Source organism: Ictidomys tridecemlineatus, chromosome X (assembly GCF_052094955.1).
Source record: "Ictidomys tridecemlineatus isolate mIctTri1 chromosome X, mIctTri1.hap1, whole genome shotgun sequence".
Taxonomy (NCBI): Eukaryota; Metazoa; Chordata; class Mammalia; order Rodentia; family Sciuridae; genus Ictidomys; species Ictidomys tridecemlineatus.
Window position 1 is genome coordinate 88,240,866 of NC_135493.1, and position 18,889 is coordinate 88,259,754.

General features: G+C 37.2%; 1 protein-coding gene across 15 annotated transcripts in view; it reads right to left on the bottom strand.

Moving 5' to 3' along the window:
* Jade3 (jade family PHD finger 3) overlaps positions 1-18,889 on the bottom strand; it is a 135,304-nt gene that overhangs the window by 19,733 nt on the left and 96,682 nt on the right. For all 15 annotated transcript variants that reach the window (XM_078034890.1, XM_078034899.1, XM_078034896.1 and 12 more), the window contains 4 exons: positions 15,377-15,567; positions 11,995-12,206; positions 6,050-6,217; positions 2,844-2,960 (listed from right to left, as the gene is read on the bottom strand). In XM_078034890.1, the coding sequence (XP_077891016.1) occupies positions 2,844-2,960; positions 6,050-6,217; positions 11,995-12,206; positions 15,377-15,567 (688 nt within the window). The remainder of the gene's footprint in view (positions 1-2,843; positions 2,961-6,049; positions 6,218-11,994; positions 12,207-15,376; positions 15,568-18,889) is intronic.

The window sequence follows — 18,889 nt, forward strand, 5'->3', positions numbered from 1 at the left end:
TCATGCAACTTTCTCTATACTCCCTATCTTCTTACTGTACTCCACATTTTTTATTTCCATAACATTTACCACCTTTGAGTGTGCTATCAAATATCTACTGCTTATTCTGGGTATGGTGGCACATAATCCCAGCAATTCAGGAGGCTGTGACAGGAGGATGGCAAGTTCAAGGCCAGCCTTAGCAACTTAGCAAGACCATGTTTCAAAATAAAAAGTGTAGGGGCTGGGGATGTGGCTCAAGTGGTAGCACGCTTGCCTGGCATGCGTGCGGCCCGGGTTCGATCCTCAGCACCACATACAAACGGGGATGTTGTGCCTGCCGATAAATAAAAAATAAATATTAAAAAAAATTCTCTCTCTCTCTCTCTCTCTCTCTCTTTAAAAAAAAATTTCTAAAAAAAAAAAAGTATAAAAAGGACTGGGGATATACCTTAGTGGTAAATTGCCCCTGGGTTTAATCCCCAGTACCTAAAAAATATATCTATTGATTATTATCTACTTCTCCCAGCTAAAAGTAAGTTCCATGGTATATGAATGATTCTTTTTTGGTTCACTGTCAGACTCAATGCTTTTACATAATTAGGTATAAATATACGTTGCTTTTCTTTTTTCAGTACAGGGGATTGAACCCAGGGCTTTATGCATGCTAGACAAGCACTCTACCACTACATGTTGAATAAATACAATTCCTTATAATCTAAAGTTTGGGTTGGAGATGCAGCTCAGTAGTAGAGCACTTGCCTAGCATGGATAAAGTCCTGGGTTCAATCCCAAACACTGTAAAAAGAAAGCTTGAGTCTCAATGTGGTAAGATCTTTATAAAATGAAAAATTTGAATTCTAAGTCATGAAATAAGATGACAATTTTTTCCAGAATGTTCTATCCATCTGTTCATCTATCATCTACTTATCAATCTAATATTTACTGTCTGTCTGCCTCGTCAGGGTGTGGGATCTAAAAATAAAAAAAATCTGAGCTAACAACTTATAGATGAATAACCATACAGAAGGCAGAATGTAGTGATGTAGTAATGCAGGGCTGTAATGCAAACCCAGGTCTGCTAAGGTCAAGTCAATGCTTTATTTTGACACAGTCATGTTGTCAATAACTAACAATTATAAAAATAATTATTTGTGTTGCTGTGGATTGAACTCAGGGCTTTGTACATGCTAGGCAAGCACCCTACCACTGAACTACATACCCAGCTCCTAAAGATAATTTTCTCAAAATAGTAAAAACAGAGTGAAAATGCAGGTTCCACAATAAAGAAAATTAGTAAATTACTGGATGGAAATTCAATGTCTTATAAAATGATTAAATAATAATTTTGAAAACAGAAGATATTTCACTTGAAAAGTGGGAAAAAGTGTGTATCATAAACTAATCTATGGTACAACAAAAGATGGATATATTTATTCAGTAAACACTAATCAAATGCTAACAACACTATGCTCTGTGCCAGGGAAAATTCACAGAAGAATGATGCACAATCTTAGTCCTCAAGGAGAACCACATATGTGGATTAACAAGAAGAGAACTTAAACATAAACAGGTAGTATATTAGGGCAGTAAATCCAAGGGAAACAGTTTTCCTTTATAATTGCTAAAGTGCTATAGTTAGGATAAATAAAACCAGCCCAAAAAGGTTTAAAAAGCAAGGGAAAATATTTAATTATGTTAGATGATGAGCCTGAACCACATTGTCATGTCACACAGCAAGGAGTCTTATGAAACACCCAGAGCCACTGTCCTAAACTATAACATTATATGGCCCTTTTTCTGTGGAGAAAGTCAGCAGGCAAAGTGAACTCTAACCAGCCTGCAGCTCACTTGCAGGAGGTCTGAGAAGTGGAAGGCCAGTCTTTCCTTCCCTCTTGCCTGCTGAGCCACCTTACTATGTCTGGAATAGAAAGTGAAATGCATTATGGAAATCGAGATTACAAAGAATAAACTTTTGTGCCTTTGCTGGATATAACTGGCCTTTACCAGTTTTAGCTATGTGCCCACTTCAACTGCTGCTGGGTATCACACCAGCTACTATTTCTACTTCTGCTTCAAGCAGCTAAGTTCTTGTGTGCCAAAAATCCTAGAAAATCTTATTTGCATTACCACACACTATAAATGTGCCTACTAAAATGATTTTCAAAACCACCAGAATTCATCCTTTCAAATACATCTCTCCCTACTAAAATGGCTACTTAGTTCAGCAACGGCCAACCATCAAATCATCCTGGAGCTCAAGTCCATTTACAGTTAGTGGGTGAGCCACACAAGAATACAAGTTGCTTGTTTTAGAATTATAGCTTATTCCCACCCAGGATGCTGTCATTCAGCTTTAGAGCTCAGCTAACTCATCAGCTCTGACAGCAAAGGATGGAGAATATTTCTTTTTGAGACAGTCTCACCATGTTGCCCAGGCTGGCCTTGAACTCCTGGGCTCAAGTGATTCTCTTGCTTCAGTCTCATGAGTAGTTGGGAACACCGACATATACCACTGTACCCAGCAACCACTATGAATATTGAAAAAAAGCTGAACAGTCCAGAGGCCACATCCAAAATGGGTCCAGAAATGGGTCTATAAAATGTCAGAGCCCTAGGAGTGACTTTCCTGTTAATAGAACTCTTTTTTAAATATTTATTTTTTAGTTGTAGTTGGGCATAATACCTTTATTTTATTTATTTATTTTTTATGTGGTGCTGAGGATTGAACCCAGGGCCTCACACATGCTGGATGAGTGTTCTACTGCTGAGCCACAACTCCAGCCCAATAGAACTCTTAACTAGGAGAGTGTATCTGACCAATTTGATTTTAGCTCACTCCACCATTTTTCATGGGCCCTTACCTGAATACAAGCTCCTATCTTCACTTTGCACAGATTGCAAACTAAGGCCCACCGGCTGGGTGGGATGTGGGAGATCTTTGTGATTGGTTCCATCCTCTCGGGACAAGCAATGCTGACCTAGAAACAAAATATCATCATAAGGCAGAAGCATCAATGCATCTCAGAAGTACCATTCACAAACCATAAATTATTTTTTTTTCCTTTTAGGGTACTGGGGATTGAACCCAGGGGCACTTAACCACTGAACCACATCTCCAGCCCTGTTTTATATTTTATGTAAAGATAGGGTCTCAATGAGTTGCTTAGTGCCTCGTTTCTGCTGAGGCTGGCTTTGAACTCTTGATCCTCCTGCCTCAGCCTCCAGCCCACTAGGATTACAGGCATGTATCGCGATGCTCGGCTAAATTTTTAAATTTTGAGATAGGGTATTGCTAAGTTGCTGGGGATGGCTTTGAACTTGCAATCCTCCTGCCTCGGCCTCCTGAATCACTGGGATTAAGGCATGCACTACCACATCTGGACAAATGATGTTATATAAAGCTCAGAACATCAAAACAATGAGTTAAGTCACATCTTTCAAGGTTAATACAGTACCAAAAATAAACTACATACTGCTCAGTCCTTCAATCTTTTCTAGTAATATAAATGATTCATATATAGGATGAGAGTGCAGGAGTGTAGAGCAGGCATGGTTATCTTAATGAATCAAAGATGTCTACCTTACTTAGGAACCAAAGAAAGCTACTAAGGAAGGAAATTAAAATTCACAATATCTAGCACCTGTTATATGCCAGAGATAGTGGCATATACCTCATTATTTCATTTAATCAAATAAGGATAAAAACAGGCAGTGACAAATCTTTATATTTGGTTTACAAAAAGTACAATACTGTTGGAAAACACCAGCAGAATATTTATATAACGAAGAGATTGCAGCATGTAAGGAGAAAAGATGAGGATGATAACATTTCCAAACCAAAAGTCTTTAAAACCACATAACTACCATTAGCTTATCCTACTTCCTCAGGCAAAGTACCTTGAAGTGAAATTAGTCTTTAGGAGAGTGCTGAAAGGAAAAGGATGAAAACATTCTTTTCCTCATGAAAATAATGAGCCATGCAACTTCTAGTAAAAGGTATTTTCAATTTGTTTTACAAACACATGACTTTCTATGAGAGAAACAACTTTAAAAAGTGAAGAACTATCAAATAAAGATGGTCAAACTAGTACAAATTCTACCCACATCAGGAAACAGATCTGGAATACTCCAAAAGGCAATGGAAACCAAGAATGTTTGAAACCATAAGAGATGTTGACAGCTGACAAAGCTTATTGTACTTCTAAAAAACTCTTCCTGAGTCAGAAAGACTTTTATGAGCTAAGAGATATGGGAGAACTGCTGTTGGAAACCAGACACTCTCAGGCCAGAAACCTGGGTTCATGTTACATGTCTATTAGCTGGATATAATTATTATTATTATTATTATTAGGTACTAGGGATTGAATTCAGGGGTGCTTACCCACCAAGCCACATCCCCAGACCTTTTTTTTTAATTGTTGTAGAGGGACATGATACCTTTATTTTATTTATTTATTTTTATGTGGTGCTGAGGATTGAAGCCAGTGTCTCACTGTGCTAGGCAAAAGCTCTGCCACTGAGCCACAACCCTAGCCCTCTCCAGCCCTTTTTATTTTGAGACAGGGTCTCACTAAATTGCTTAGGACCTAGCTAAAATGCTAAGGCTAACCTCAAACTTGTGATCCTCCTGAATTTCTGGGATTATAGGTGTGTGCCACCATGCTGGGCTAGCTGGATGTTCTTAATGAGAAAAAGAAACTGCTCCTCAAATATTTTTAAAAATATGTAGGCTGTGGGGCTGGGGTTGTGGCTCAGTGGTAGAGCACTCATCTGGCACATGCGAGGCCCTGGGTTAGATCCTTAGAACCACATAAAAATAAATAAACAAAATAAAGGTACTGTGTCCAATTACTTCTTAAAATTTAATATTTTTTAAAAAGTGTGGGCTGGGGTTGTGGATCAGTGGTACAGTGTTTGCCTAGCATGTGTGAGGCCCCGGGTTTGATCCTCAGCACCACATAAAGATAAATAAATAAAGGTATTGTGTCCATCTACAACTAAAAAATATTTAAAAATATGTGTATAGCTGTAAGAATACAAAATTATGTATCTAGGACTTTTAGTTTAATTCTGTGGGCTTGATTATTAGATAGTAACTTTTCTGGAACCAATAATAACAAAATTAAATCCAGAGAAATTTTAAAGGAGAATCAAATACTAATAACAATATCATCATTTTCCCATTAACTGAATTCCATAGTCTCTTGTAATGCAGTTTATCTGCTTAACACATTTTCTGGCTTACATAGGGGTTGGGGCAAGAGAGTGTGAGTGAGATGTCCAAACAGCTTTTTTTTTTTTTAAAGGTATTTAGCCAGATGTGGTAGCGCACACCTGTAATACCAGTAGCTTAGGAGGCTGAGGCAGGAGGATCGTGAGTTCAAAGCCAGCCTCAGCAATGGCGAGGCCCTAAGCAACTCAGTGAGACCCTGTCTCTAAATAATACAAAATAGGGCTGGGGGTGTGGTTCAGTGGTCGAGTGACCCTGAGTGTTCAATCCCTGGTACAAAAAAAAAAAAAAAAAAAAAAAAAGCAGTGTAGTACTATGGCACATGCCTATAATCCCAGCAACTTGGCAGGAGGATCACAAGTTTGAGGCCAACTTTGGCAACTTAACAAGATCTCATCTCAAAATAAAAAATAAAGCCAAGCATGGTGGTGCACATGTATAATCTCAGTAGCTCAGGAGGCTGAGGCACGAGGATTGCAAGTTCAAAGCCAGCCTCAGCAACTTAACAAGGCCTTAAGCAACAAGACCCTGTCTCAAAATAAAAAGTAATTAATGGGCTGAGGATGTGGCTCAGTGGTTAAGTGCCCCTGGCTTCAATCCCTGGTGCCAAAACAAACAAACAAATAAATAAAAAAATAGATAGGGCTGGGGATGTAGCTCCGTGACAGAACACACCCGTATCCAAGAAGAATCCCACATAGTGGAAGCATTTACTTCAGAAACATAGGCAAATATGAAGCTCTCCACTGTAAACCTGTGTCAGTCTAAATGCTGTGGGAGTGGGCTGGATGTGGGTTACCCTGAAGAAAATGGCTTCAGTCTCAGATAATTTCTCACCTCTGGAATCCACAGGGCACAGCTGACATGAGCCCATTTAGTCCCTGTTCTGGTGGTCTTCATGGCTCCACCTTTCTTTGGACATAGAAGACACTGTGGATGAATGCCCAGGACACAGGAGCGACACAGCCAGCTGCCTTCTGGGACCTTGAGGATGCCATAGCAGGCCTGGAGGCATGAGGAGGAGAGGGAAGAATGGTTAGCATCTTTGTACCAGGTCCATGTCTATTCTACTACACAGTCAAGTATACCCTCTGCTTTTGGGAGAAGGTTAAGTATACCCTCTGCTTTTGGGAGAAAGTCAAATAAAGCCAAATAAGTTTAAATCCAGGACTGAGAGATTTAAAAACACTCAAAAAGGCAAATTCCAGTATCTGAACTAAAATCAGTATGTCTGACCAAGAGAACTGAATTTAAGGATGATAGAACAAGACTAGGAGAATATACTCCCAAAGGTTAGACCAATCTGTTTTCTGAGGGTTGGGAATATAGATTTTTTTGCCTCTGTTTTCTAAAGCTTCTTCAGTGTTTATGTATTTTGATTAGCCAAATACTTATTGAATATATTCTACATATCATGCACCATTGTGATCAAGAAAAAAACTGTTAGGAAATAAACAAACTTCTGAAGAGTAAATAAACTAATGTTAATCAAGAATCTAATAGTGTCTGGTATATAAAAAGCACTCAGCAAATCATAGTAATCTGTATGGGTTCAAAAAATAGGACTTGTATTTTTTAAGAATTAAAAAGCCATGTTGGGTAAGTACATGTGGAAAGGGACTGCAGGTGTCCTTTAGGACATACCAGAAACCTCAAGGATCTGAGAATGGCCGCCTGTTGACAGCTAGTGAAAAGTTAAGGCCTTAAATCATACAAAGAAACAAATTCTGCCAACAGCTTGTCTGAATTTGGAAACAAATTTGCCCCTAGTAGAGCCTCCAGATAAGAGCTCAGTCCGGCTGAGACCTTGACTACACCCTTGCAACTCTGAGCAGAGGACCTGCCTAAGCTGTGTACAGATTCCTGACCCATGGGCACTGTGATACATAAATGTATGTTGTGTACTTGCTAAATATGTAGTGATTTATTATTCAGCAATGAAAAAAATGGGACTTGTGAATGATTTTGTATAGAACATTACAGTAATCAAAATCATCTATTATAAGTTCTAGAAGCTGCTTCAAATCATTTATGGAATGAATTCAGAAAAATAAATAAATGAATAACTGGTATGGTAGAAGATTAATTAGAGAAAAAGAAATCTAGAATATTTTCCAATCTCCAGAATCATTCATCTTTTCCTTCTTACTGCTCTACTCACTATTTGAAACTAAACCTAGGGGACACCTGGTTCTCCATGTGGCTTGGTATTCATCATTGTCCTTTTCAATATGGTAGCTTCAAAATCTCTTTAGGCCCCAGGAGATGCAGCTTCAGGTCATATTCAAGTTATAAATTTACCATCATATCTTCACTCACCCCTAAATCTGCTCCTTTCCCAAACTTTTTCTTTCTATATCCTGTTGTGCTTCCCCAAATTCCTGGAGTTGTGTTACCCACTTGCCTTCATGGATTGGATTTGATGCTTCTTATTCCTCCCTACAGAGTAGCCTAGAGATTCTGTCCTTCCTTCCTCTCCACACCTCCACCACACTACTACTCTATCCAAGTTCTCATCACACCATGCCTGGATTGATTTACTTCTAAATTTTCTTCTCTTGTGTTCATACATTCAACCCTTCTGCTATTTGGCTCCCAAATGCTTTCTGTTAAAACAAATATTTAATGCACAGAGGCAAACCTCCCAGGATTTCTTCTGCTCTTACCTGCCCCTTACTTATATGAGAAGTTGGCTACTATCTGAAGTGTGTTTTGTAAGGCCAACAAGCTAAGAGTTTTTTTTTTTCACATTTTGACAGGGTTGTAAGGAGAAGAAAAAGAACACTATGGAGTAGAGACTCTATGTGATTGGCAAAGTCTAAAATAATTACTATCTGATCCTTTAAAGAAAAATTTGCTGGCCCTTGACCTAAAGCTTGTGGCTAGTCAACACCTCACTTTTTGTTCCCATATCCCACCACATCCAAACATAGTATCCCTGACTTAGACAGGAAGGCCTCTTACATTTTCAGCCATTCTAATTCTCATGTCCATGTGTCTGTCTAGGCAGTTCCCTGCTTTATACAGTCAACCCCTCTTTGCACAGTCAGATCTTTTGCCTCAGACTCTAGGTCCCTCCAAAAACCCTGCTCAGGTCATGGTAGCCCCTTTTGTTTGTTCCACTGCCTTACGCTCATTCTCTACTCCATGAAACTTCCCTCAACAACTATACAGTAAGCATCATGTATTCTTTTTCTTCATTTTTTGTTGTCATGCTCTGTCTCCTCGGTGAGACATTAAGGTCACTGGGGGTTGTTTTCATCATCATTTACCTTTAATGCACCCAAGCTGAGCTCAAGTAGGTGGTTTGGTAGAATGAATTAACTTAGCTCAAGAACTCAAGCTGGACTCCAAATAGGCTGTTCTCATGACATTGGGGCATCATTTTTATAAGGTTCTTAACCTCTGAAGCTCTGCTCTAAACTGAGGAACAGAATGTTTGCCAGGAAATGAAAGCAAGCTTCTTATCTAAAATAGAGCCTCTTTCAGAATGGCAGAAGAGAAGCTAGTGGCTGCTTCTAAGAATGCCCTTTCTTTTGCCAATCTTCTATTGGGCAGAATGAGCCCTTTGTACAATTATTTACGGCCATAAGATTATAAAAGCTTGCATTTCATGGCAGTGATTCTTAACCTGTTATGGACCATAAAATGAATAAGCTTGTGAAGTTTGAGAAATAACATTCATTACATTTTACATAAAATTTCAGGGGTCAATAAACTCAATGTCAAGTTATTATATTCACGACAGATATAAAAAGCTTAAGAGCATGCACATTAGGCAAATTAACTGATATTAATATGAGTGTTCTACATTTTGGCTAAGAAGCAGAAAATGGGTACACACACAGGGATTTGGAATGGTCATTTTTCACATTTTTCTATAGAAAAAAATGTTATACCGATACACATTTTAAGGTACTGACCATGAGTATATTTTTGTCACTGAGGAAAAATACTGGACACAAAGTAAAGAAGAAAAATTATGTTTAATAAATTCAGATGTCAATGTGTTTCCATTCTGTTAAGGAGTATACCGAACTTTCCAAATCATTTTAAATCATTTTTTGGCCAATAGAGGGAGCTCTAACACAAGCAGCTCTTTTGGATCCAAGTGAATGTACTCTGAAGAATCTCTTTTATATGAAGCTTTAAATATATTCCAAATTCCCAGCATCCCCCCCTTTTTTTGGTACCAGAGATAGAACCCAGGGGTGCTTAACCACTGAATCACATCTCTAGACCTTTTTATTTTTAATTTTGAGACAGGGTCTCACTAAATTGCTTAGGGCCTCACTAAATTGCCAAGGCTGGCCTCAAACTTGCAATCCTCCTGTCAGCCTCTGGAGCCACTGGGATTACGGGAATGCACTACCATGTCTGGAAAATTCCCAGCTTTAGTACATGTCAGTTTATATTATCAGTTTATATTCTGCAAGGCCTGGTCAGCTGCTATTGTCATCTCTATGTGAAGGGAGATGTGAGCACCACTGTATAATTGAATATGTTAATGTATCTCTAACAAAGTATATGATTATTTGCACAAAATAAATAAAGACTGTAAATGGCCTCATACTGGGTGAATTCTGGTATTGTCCCCAAATCTGTTTTAGAGTACAACTTCAGCAAAACGTGCACTTTTCAGAGCTTTCTAATTTTGGAATTGCAGAGAAGGGACAGTGATACATTAAGATCAGAGTTAAATTATAATTTTTTTTCTCTCACTGAAAATATTGCATAAATGCCAATCATTAGGGGAATGAAGATAAAATTTCAAAATTCACTATTTTAGAGGTTACAGGTAAATGAAAACAGACTAAATTAGTCATTGAAAATTCAGAATATATTTTACATACAGAGGGTTGTTTGGTGGCCCACAGAATTAAAACAAAGTCTTTTTTTTGATATTGGGGATTGAACCTAGGGGGGTTCTTTACCACTGAGCTACATCTCCAGCCCTTTCTATTTTGAGATTGGTTCTTGTTAAGTTGCTGAGGATGGCCTTAAACTTGTGATCCTCCTGCCTCAGCCTCCAGAATTGCTGGGATCATAGGCATAGATCATCACACCTGGCAAAAACAAAATCTTAAGCCCTGTTTGCTCTCTATCTCTTATGTTACTTGGTCTAATCATTTTAGTTATTTTAGCCAGAATGATCTCTTCAAAATGCAAATCATTTCCTTCAGAGTTGACAGGAAAAAACAATAAATAATTCCTCAATTTGTCACAAGGTCCTTCACATGTGTCTCCTTCTCTTCCCTCAGTCTCCAGGCCTTCTCTACTCCACTCTGAAGTTCTGATGTACTCAGAACTGTCTCCAATACACTTTGCTTACTCTCACTACCTGTTATATGTTCTCCTCTCTTCCTTGCTGGTTTACCTGACATCTCCTTTTGGCCATTATAATTCAGCATGAATGCCACCCTCAAGTTGTCCTTGACTCCTATCCCCACTTTGCATTTTCACAGTAGCATGGACTTATATCTTTAAAAACACTTGGAATACTATGCTAAATTGGCGGTTTCCTTGTAGTTCTTACACCAGACTATGATATTCCTGGGAGTAGAGAGCATATCTGCCTCTTTATCACTGACTGTGTCCTCTGCACACAGCCCAGTCCTGGCACATGGATGGTGCTGAGCACTTACAGTGTTTGCTAGATGAATTACATTTTGGGAGATATGTAGATTTTTGATAGCTGGAGATGGGAGAAGACATTTTTAAATTGTGACATGACTGAAACATGGAGACAGGACAGTGCCAGCAATATTCATCATTGTACTTTGAGTAGCCTTATTTTGCTGGAGCACTGAGCTTGTGGAGGCAGGAGAAAGGACAGAGCTGAAAGGAGTGGTTTTTTTTTTAAAGAAAGAGAGAGAGAGAGAGAAAATTTTTAATATTTATTTTTCAGTTTTCGGCAGACACAACATCTTTATTTGTATGTGGTGCTGAGGATTGAACCCAGGCCGTACACATGCCAGGTGAGCGAGCTACCGCTTGAGCCACATCCCCAGCCCAAGGAGTGTTTTTTTAAAAAAAATATTTTTTAGTTGTAGTTGGACACAATATCTTTATTTTATTTATTTATTTGTATGTGGTGCTCAGGATCGAACCCAGGGCCTCACATGTACTAGGCAAGCGCTCTACTGCTGAGCCACAAACCCAGCCCCTGAAAGGAGTGTTGACAATCATTAATTAAGAGGTCAGTGTGGTAGAATGAATGACCAAAAAATAGCTTAGGTAAAGTCACTTAACCTCTCCTGATATTGTATGTAAAGTTAAAAAGTTAAATAGCCCTTCAGAGTCCTAAAATTCTGTGATCTCTAAAAGTGAGGTGGACCTAGCTTCCCGGGAGTAGTACGTTTGGGGATAGGGAGGGCCTTGGGTACTAGGATGAGGAGTCCAGCATTCCACCTATAAGAAGTATAAACTCACTCAGGTTACTGACCATGTGTGTAACCTGGGATGTTGCAGGAGGGAGAGAATCCCAGGCAGCCAACATGGGAACCCCCTGCGGGAAATGAATAAGGCAATTCCAATGGTCTGAGGATAAAGTAACATAATAAAAGACCTGGATTTAGCTTCCTGGAGTAAGCTTGATAATTCAGACATCTCAGGTATCACAAGAAGTATTGTTATGGAAGAAATATTGAAGAACAGTCAGGCCAAAGTCTTATTTTCACTCTTAAATGCAAAGTGCTACCCAGATGTGGGGGTGTTTGAGATCATTACTAAGTTTTAGAAAGGCTGACCGTGGGAAGGTGGCGGTTTCCACTCTCACTAACCTGATGCACACAGATGTTACACTTATCACAGAATACCATATCATTCCCTTCTTCACTGTCTGGAGACCGGCACACATCACAGATCACATCTTCATCATACTCTATGCCTAGCCCTTCCTCTGTCTCAATAGCATGGTTCATATTTTCATGGCAATGGCGTTCCAGGACTTCTACTGTCTTTTCCATAAGGGTCTCATCAACTGGCCCATAACCTGCACAGAAATACAAACAATCAATCAACCTGTCAGTCAGCTGTCATTCCCAAATAAGCTACCGTGAGCCCAGTGCAAGGGTGAGTAGGATTCTAGAGGAGAAAACAATGTTTTTTTCCCTGTTCTAAAAAAACTCCAAATTTAAAAAATCTTGTTCTCGAGCTATTCTAACATTTACCTATAAATACATATTAGTGTTTGACGCATGAAAGGAGTAATACATTTTACCATATTTCTTAGAAGTTTACAGGTTCTTTGATTTTTTTTGTTTAAATCCTAGTTAGTCTCCTCCTAAATCTCTATTTTCTCTTATTCCCAAGCTTGGTAATTTTGAACACTTTAATTTGTAGTGTAATACAATAACTAAATCACATGACAATTTGGACATAAATAGTTCTTAGCAACCTAGCTGCAATAAGCTTATCTCATGATCATATAAGGAAGTTTTCAATTTTAAGCCATAAAAGGAAGGTATAGATACTATGTGTACATGATTAAACATATAAACTATTTTGTTTTTGAAGCCTGACTTTTATAAAACTCAATACCACTTTCAATAGCAAACTAATATAAACCTATTAGCATTCATAAAGGTCTGACTGCAATTCTAAAATTACGTTTTTGTTTCTTTATTCCTTTTTTCTTTTATACTTTTATTTTCTCTTAGCCTTCCACATTTAACTAAAGGATTCATATGGCAGATGTTGGTAACAACTAAACATTTTTCTTCTTAGAAGGACTAATGATTTTGTGAGAGCACATATATATTTATTCTAACAGCTTGTAAACTCAGGAGTAATTCTCAAAATGATCCAAGACAAAATATTCAAGAATTCTACTTCATTTGTAATGTAAGATATTCTAAAGATCTTTGAAATTCCTTACAAACTACTTTTAATGTAGCTTCTTTTAAAACAAAAAACTACCCAGGCCTTATGTTTCATTTTCCCAGCCAAGTCTCTCTCTCTATATATATACACATATGTATACATGTCTATATATATACACATATACATATTTATATATGTAATATATGTATAAATAATAATCTGATTAAGAGAACTTGGATTCCAACTTTACTTAATATTAGCTATGTAAACTTTGACAAGTCATTTATTCTCTTTAGGGCTTAGTGTTCTTATCTACAAAGTAAGGATAAAATAACAAATTCACTGATTTGTTGAGGATAAAATAATATTCATACATTGCATAGTGTGGGTGCCAGTATATAGTGAGCACTGAATTTATAAAATTTCTTTTTTTCCTTTCTTTCTTTTTTGGTACTGGGCATTAAACTTGGAGGTGCTTTACCACTGAGCTACATCTCCAGCCATTTTTAATTTTTTATTTTGAGACAAGGTCTTGCTAAATTGTTGAGGTTGTCCTTGAAACTTCCAATCTTCCTGTGTCAATCTCCTGAGTCACTGGGATTATAGGTATGCTCCACAATTCCCAGTTGCCTAAAACTTCCTTAATCTAAGCCCCGAAGTACTTAATTTAAAATTGTTTCTATAAAGTTTATTTTAAGCTCCTAGAAGTGTCATTACAATGTCATTCACCCTAAAGGAAAACTTGAGATAAGGCAAGTCCTATTTCAAAACTATTCTAAGCCTAAATGCAATGTAGTATCCTGAATGGGATCGGGAACAGAAAATGGCCAGGAATAGGAAAAAAAAAACCTGTGAAATCCCAATAAAGTTTATGGGATTATACAGTAATATGCCTATGTTGATTTCTTAGTTTTGACAAATGTACCATGGCAAAGTAAGATGCTAACATTAGGGAACTGAAATTGTGTGAGGTGTACATCGGAACTTTCTACACTGATTTTCTGAAAATCAAACTATTCAAAAATAAAAAGTTTATTTAAAATGAATTAGTTATAAAAGTATCAAAGGGTCCTTGTCATAGGTGGTTTCATAGGCAGCACTAAGTGATTGCATTATCTACGATGCTACATGTTTTACATGTAACACCATGCACTGAGCCATCAGTCTACTTGATTATGTCCTCATACTCTGATGTTCCATCTGTCAGTCTTTTATTCCTTTCCCTTTGTGATTACCACCCTAAATTGACCAGCCCCTCTCCTCTTGCAGGGGAGAGTAAGAGAAGATATAAATCAACAAGTTTAAAAATGCAAGGAGTGAGAATTGGTTACTGGCAGAATAACTACTATCACCATGCCAAACTGGATTTAATATAATTTTATTTTTTCACTTGCATTTAAATACCAGCCTAAAAGAAAGAAAAAAAAGAGAGGAGGAAGAAAAACCATTTATCCTCGAATTGACAATAAACAAATGTGATTCAAACAAAAATGAAATCAAATGTATTCTTTATCATATCTCATATGGAGACTTAAAAATCACCTACAGTTCCACAGGAAAACTTGACCTACACTCTGCTTAGACTGAAACAGGTGAACAAAAGGTTTAAGTGTGAAGTGAGTCTCATTTCAGCCTAGCATTTCCCAGCACTGATTATATGGTACTGTCTGGTAACATTTACTTTCAAATTATTGTTATGCTTCTTTCCAAGTTTTTGTTTGCTTTAATAAATATAGTAAAATGTTTATTTCATTTATAAAAAATTGTATGGTAACTCCAGAACTCAATGGAGGAAACTAAGAGCTGCTTGGAGGATGTTTCTCCCTAGATCTGCCATTTTTCATTTGGGCAGCAAAATTATAAGTCTAGCACTAAGGGGTACTGTTCATAGCAATCTATCAGTTGTAATAGTGGTGCTCAATGCTAAAGTTGGAACTTCTCTCAAACACCTGGCACATGTATCTTTATACCTGACCCTGCTCACCGATCAGAGTACTTTCCAGGGCCAACGCAGGAGCTCAGAATCCTTCTTAACCAAAGTCTGATCAGCCATGACCACAGTCACACTCGGCACTGGGAAACAATCTCTAAACCTATATGCCATCCTTGACCTGTGTTATTTACCTTGAATGAGGAAAGAAAAGGTCAGATTTAAATATCATTGCTGTTTCAATACATTTATGCATTTGAAGACATACCTCATAAAGTAAGATCAAAGAAAAAAAAAGGCCAGAAAAGAAAGAAGGGGAACAAGATGAAACCAAGTTAAGGGTTCTAACAACTTAAAAAAAAACTCATGAGTTGAGTCAAAGAACAATTACTTATGAGAAAATAACTTACCCATTTCTACGAGGTCTTCATTGAGTTCCTGAAGCCAGAAGATGTCCATGTCATCTAGGTCATAGCGGCATGTAGATGCTGCCAACTCCAGAATGTTGATGTAGCCAGGCTCTGTAGTCTCTGGGCTGGAGCAACGGATGTACTTTCGGGGTCGAACAAAGAGAACCTCTTTTGCTTTCTCAGATATAACCCTAGAAAAGCAAGAGGAAGACATTGGTTGATCAGACAGGTTCCAGGCACTGACTGGATAAGTACAATAATACTTAGGCCATAACAGTGCTCTCCCTTTCCTTCCATTCCCTGCTTTGCCCTCTGAGATAGGGTAGATTCCTTTCTAGGAAGCAAATGGTTCTGCAAATTGAGTTTTGTCATCTGCTGTGAAACACTGATACTTTAATGATATTAATGACATTAATGACACAAATAAGAAGTTTAAACCCTCATTTCTAGAACTATAGGATTTGAACCTAACTCAAGAATTCAAAATTGATAAGCATCATTCATCCTCATGGATCCTGGGACCTGACAAGCATTCATTCTAATAAAATGTTGTTGCATTATTCTGTGTTCTTGGTACAGTAGTCACCAAATGTAATTAAAAGGGGAAAACTGAGAGATGGTGATATCTGCACAAAGGCACAGCTAGATCCCCAACCAAAGATAAAGTTCAGTCAAATTCATGATTTTCTACCACGGAAACAATAATGGATGGTGGTACAGAGCATGGACTTTAGATTCTCATGGGCCTATTTTTCTGCCATTCACTTGTATGGTGATCTTGGGCAATTAATTTGCATAAGGCTCAGTTTTCTTAGCTAATATGTAGGGATAAGAATGATAAATTATGATAAAAATAATAATAAATACCAAACTTGTATTGGTTATTATAATTATATGAAATAAAGTGTTTGGCATAGTGTATAGTAAAAACTTAGTGTTCAATAATGTCAGTAATTATTATACTTATTATTTTCACTACACGAATGAGTTAAATCAAGAGGCTATGGAGTTACAAAAACTGAAAGCATTTCACAACCATAAACAGTAACCATAAGTCTGAGCTAGGGTAACATAATAGAATGAAAAATTCCTACTCTTACATCAACTTGCAGGCCTGAGCAAACACATACTTCCTCTTACCCTTCTTGACACTCAAAAGCCGAAGGAAACCAAACAAGGGAAAAATGGAAGTTTTTTTGTGTCAACAACTTATTCTATAATTGATGGTTTAAATACCATGTGAGGCATTAGAAAATATAACCAGGAGGAAATATGGATTATTAAATTCCTGGCAACTTTTTTTTTCTGGTACTAGGGATTGAACCCAGGAGCACTCTATGTCCCTAGCCCCCTTTTTTTGGTAATCTTTACTATTTATTTATTTATTTATTTATACAGAGCCCTTCAATAGTTTGAATTACACAAATTGAATTTTTTCTGAAATTATAAATATGCTTTAGCAGTGGTGATTTTGATTTAAACTTTGTACATGTGAACATTATGGTTCAGGAGCACACAGAGAGGAAGCATTGTATAAAGAAATGAGCATACTGGGCAATCTTTTAGGTTTTTTTTTTAACCATACGATTTATTTTAATTTTTTTAGTCATATATAACAGCAGAGTGTATTTTGACATATAATACATACATGGAATGTACATACATCAATCATAATGTCTATTTTATTCTGCTGCCCTTCCTATCCCCCCTACTCCTCCCCTCCTCTCCCATCCTTTTTCTCTATCCAATTTAATGTGACACACCTTTTTTTCTTTTTCTCATCACATCATCATATATGTATTCTGTATAACAATGCCTAGCCCTTTTTTAAAAAAAATTATTTTGAGATAGGGTCTTGCCACATTGCTGAGGCTAGTCAAACTCTTGATCCTCCAGCCTCAGTTTCCCGAGTTGGTGGGATTACAGGCCTGCACCACTGCACCCAGCAATCCCTGGTAATTTTAAAGAACAGGGTGGGTTATCTTAAAACAAACAAACAAACAAAAATCCCCCAGAAATAGGCATAGATATCATCATAAAATAACGAAAATTATTTCTCTGGAAGGCTTCTGAACCTAGTTCTACTCTGGAGTCATTTATTTGTAAAAGGATTCATAAACATAAACATAAACACAATCCTAAGAATACATATAAATATATATAGGCATAGTCCACCCTATAAATACTGAGTTGATATTTCCTTTGAAACATTCTTCCAAAAGCCTATTATTCCAATTAATGTTATCTTGAATGGTGTAAATAATTATACACATTTGTATATTTTAATTTTACTACCATATAAAGTTTTTTTTAAAGCTAAAGGCAACAAACATTTGGGAACAAATGAAGAAATCTCAAATATTGACTAAAGCTAAAGATTTGAAACTGCTATCAAAGGTCTGTTTCTAACTGAAATGAACACAACTGAAAAGGACAAGACACACATAAATTTTCCAGAAACTATGAGATTAAATATGCAGTGCTTCTTTGGTACATAGCTTACAAAGTAATAATATCCAAATTTGTTTCAAGATTTGTCTTTTTCTAAAAAGAAGACTATTCATAGCTAGTGATTTGTTTAAATTGTCTCGAGTTGTACATGGGAAAGGTAGACTATAAATGGTTTTGAATTAATCTAATGTGTTTATGAAGTTCCTGGAAAAAAATCAAAGGTAAATATATTTATGACCTTGGGGTAGGCAAAAATATTTTAAATAAAACGCAAATGCCATTAACCATAAAAGGAGAGACTGAGCTGGCATGGTGGCACACACCTGTAGTCTCAATGGCTCTGGAGGCTAAGGCAGGAGATCTCCAGTTCAAAGCCAGCCTCAGCAACTTAGTGAGGCACTATGCAACTCAATGAGACCCCGTCTCTAAATAAAATACAAAACAGGACTTGGGATGTGACTCAGTGGTTGAGTGCCCCTAAATTCAATCCCTGGTACCCCCCAAAAAAGAAGAGATTAAAAAAATAAACTTCTTCTGGTTATCAAAAGACATAATTAAGAGGGGGAAAAGGCAATTCATGGAACAGACAATATTTATAATTACATAGACAAAAGAGGACTTATATCTACAATGTATATAAACACTTGCAAATCAATTAGAAAAAAAATAAGATAATCTGGGACTGGGGTTGTGGCTCAGTGGTAGAACACTTGTCTGGCATGTGTGAAGCATTTGGGTTCAATCCTCAGGACCACATAAAAATAAATAAAATAAAATAAAATAAAATGTTAAAAAACCAAAACAAAACGAAGACAATCCAATTAAAATCCAGACAAAAGACTTTAGACACTTTAAAAATAAGGCTATCCAGGGGCTGGGGTTGTAGCTCAGTGTTTGAGCACTTGCCTCACATACGTGAGGCACTGGGTTCAATCCTCAGCACCACATAAAAAAATAAATAAAATAAAGATATTGTGTCCTTAAAAAAAAAAAGGTTATCTATATGGCAAACAAACTTTTTGTTATCATACCAGGGACTGAATCCAGAACCCAGGGGTATTT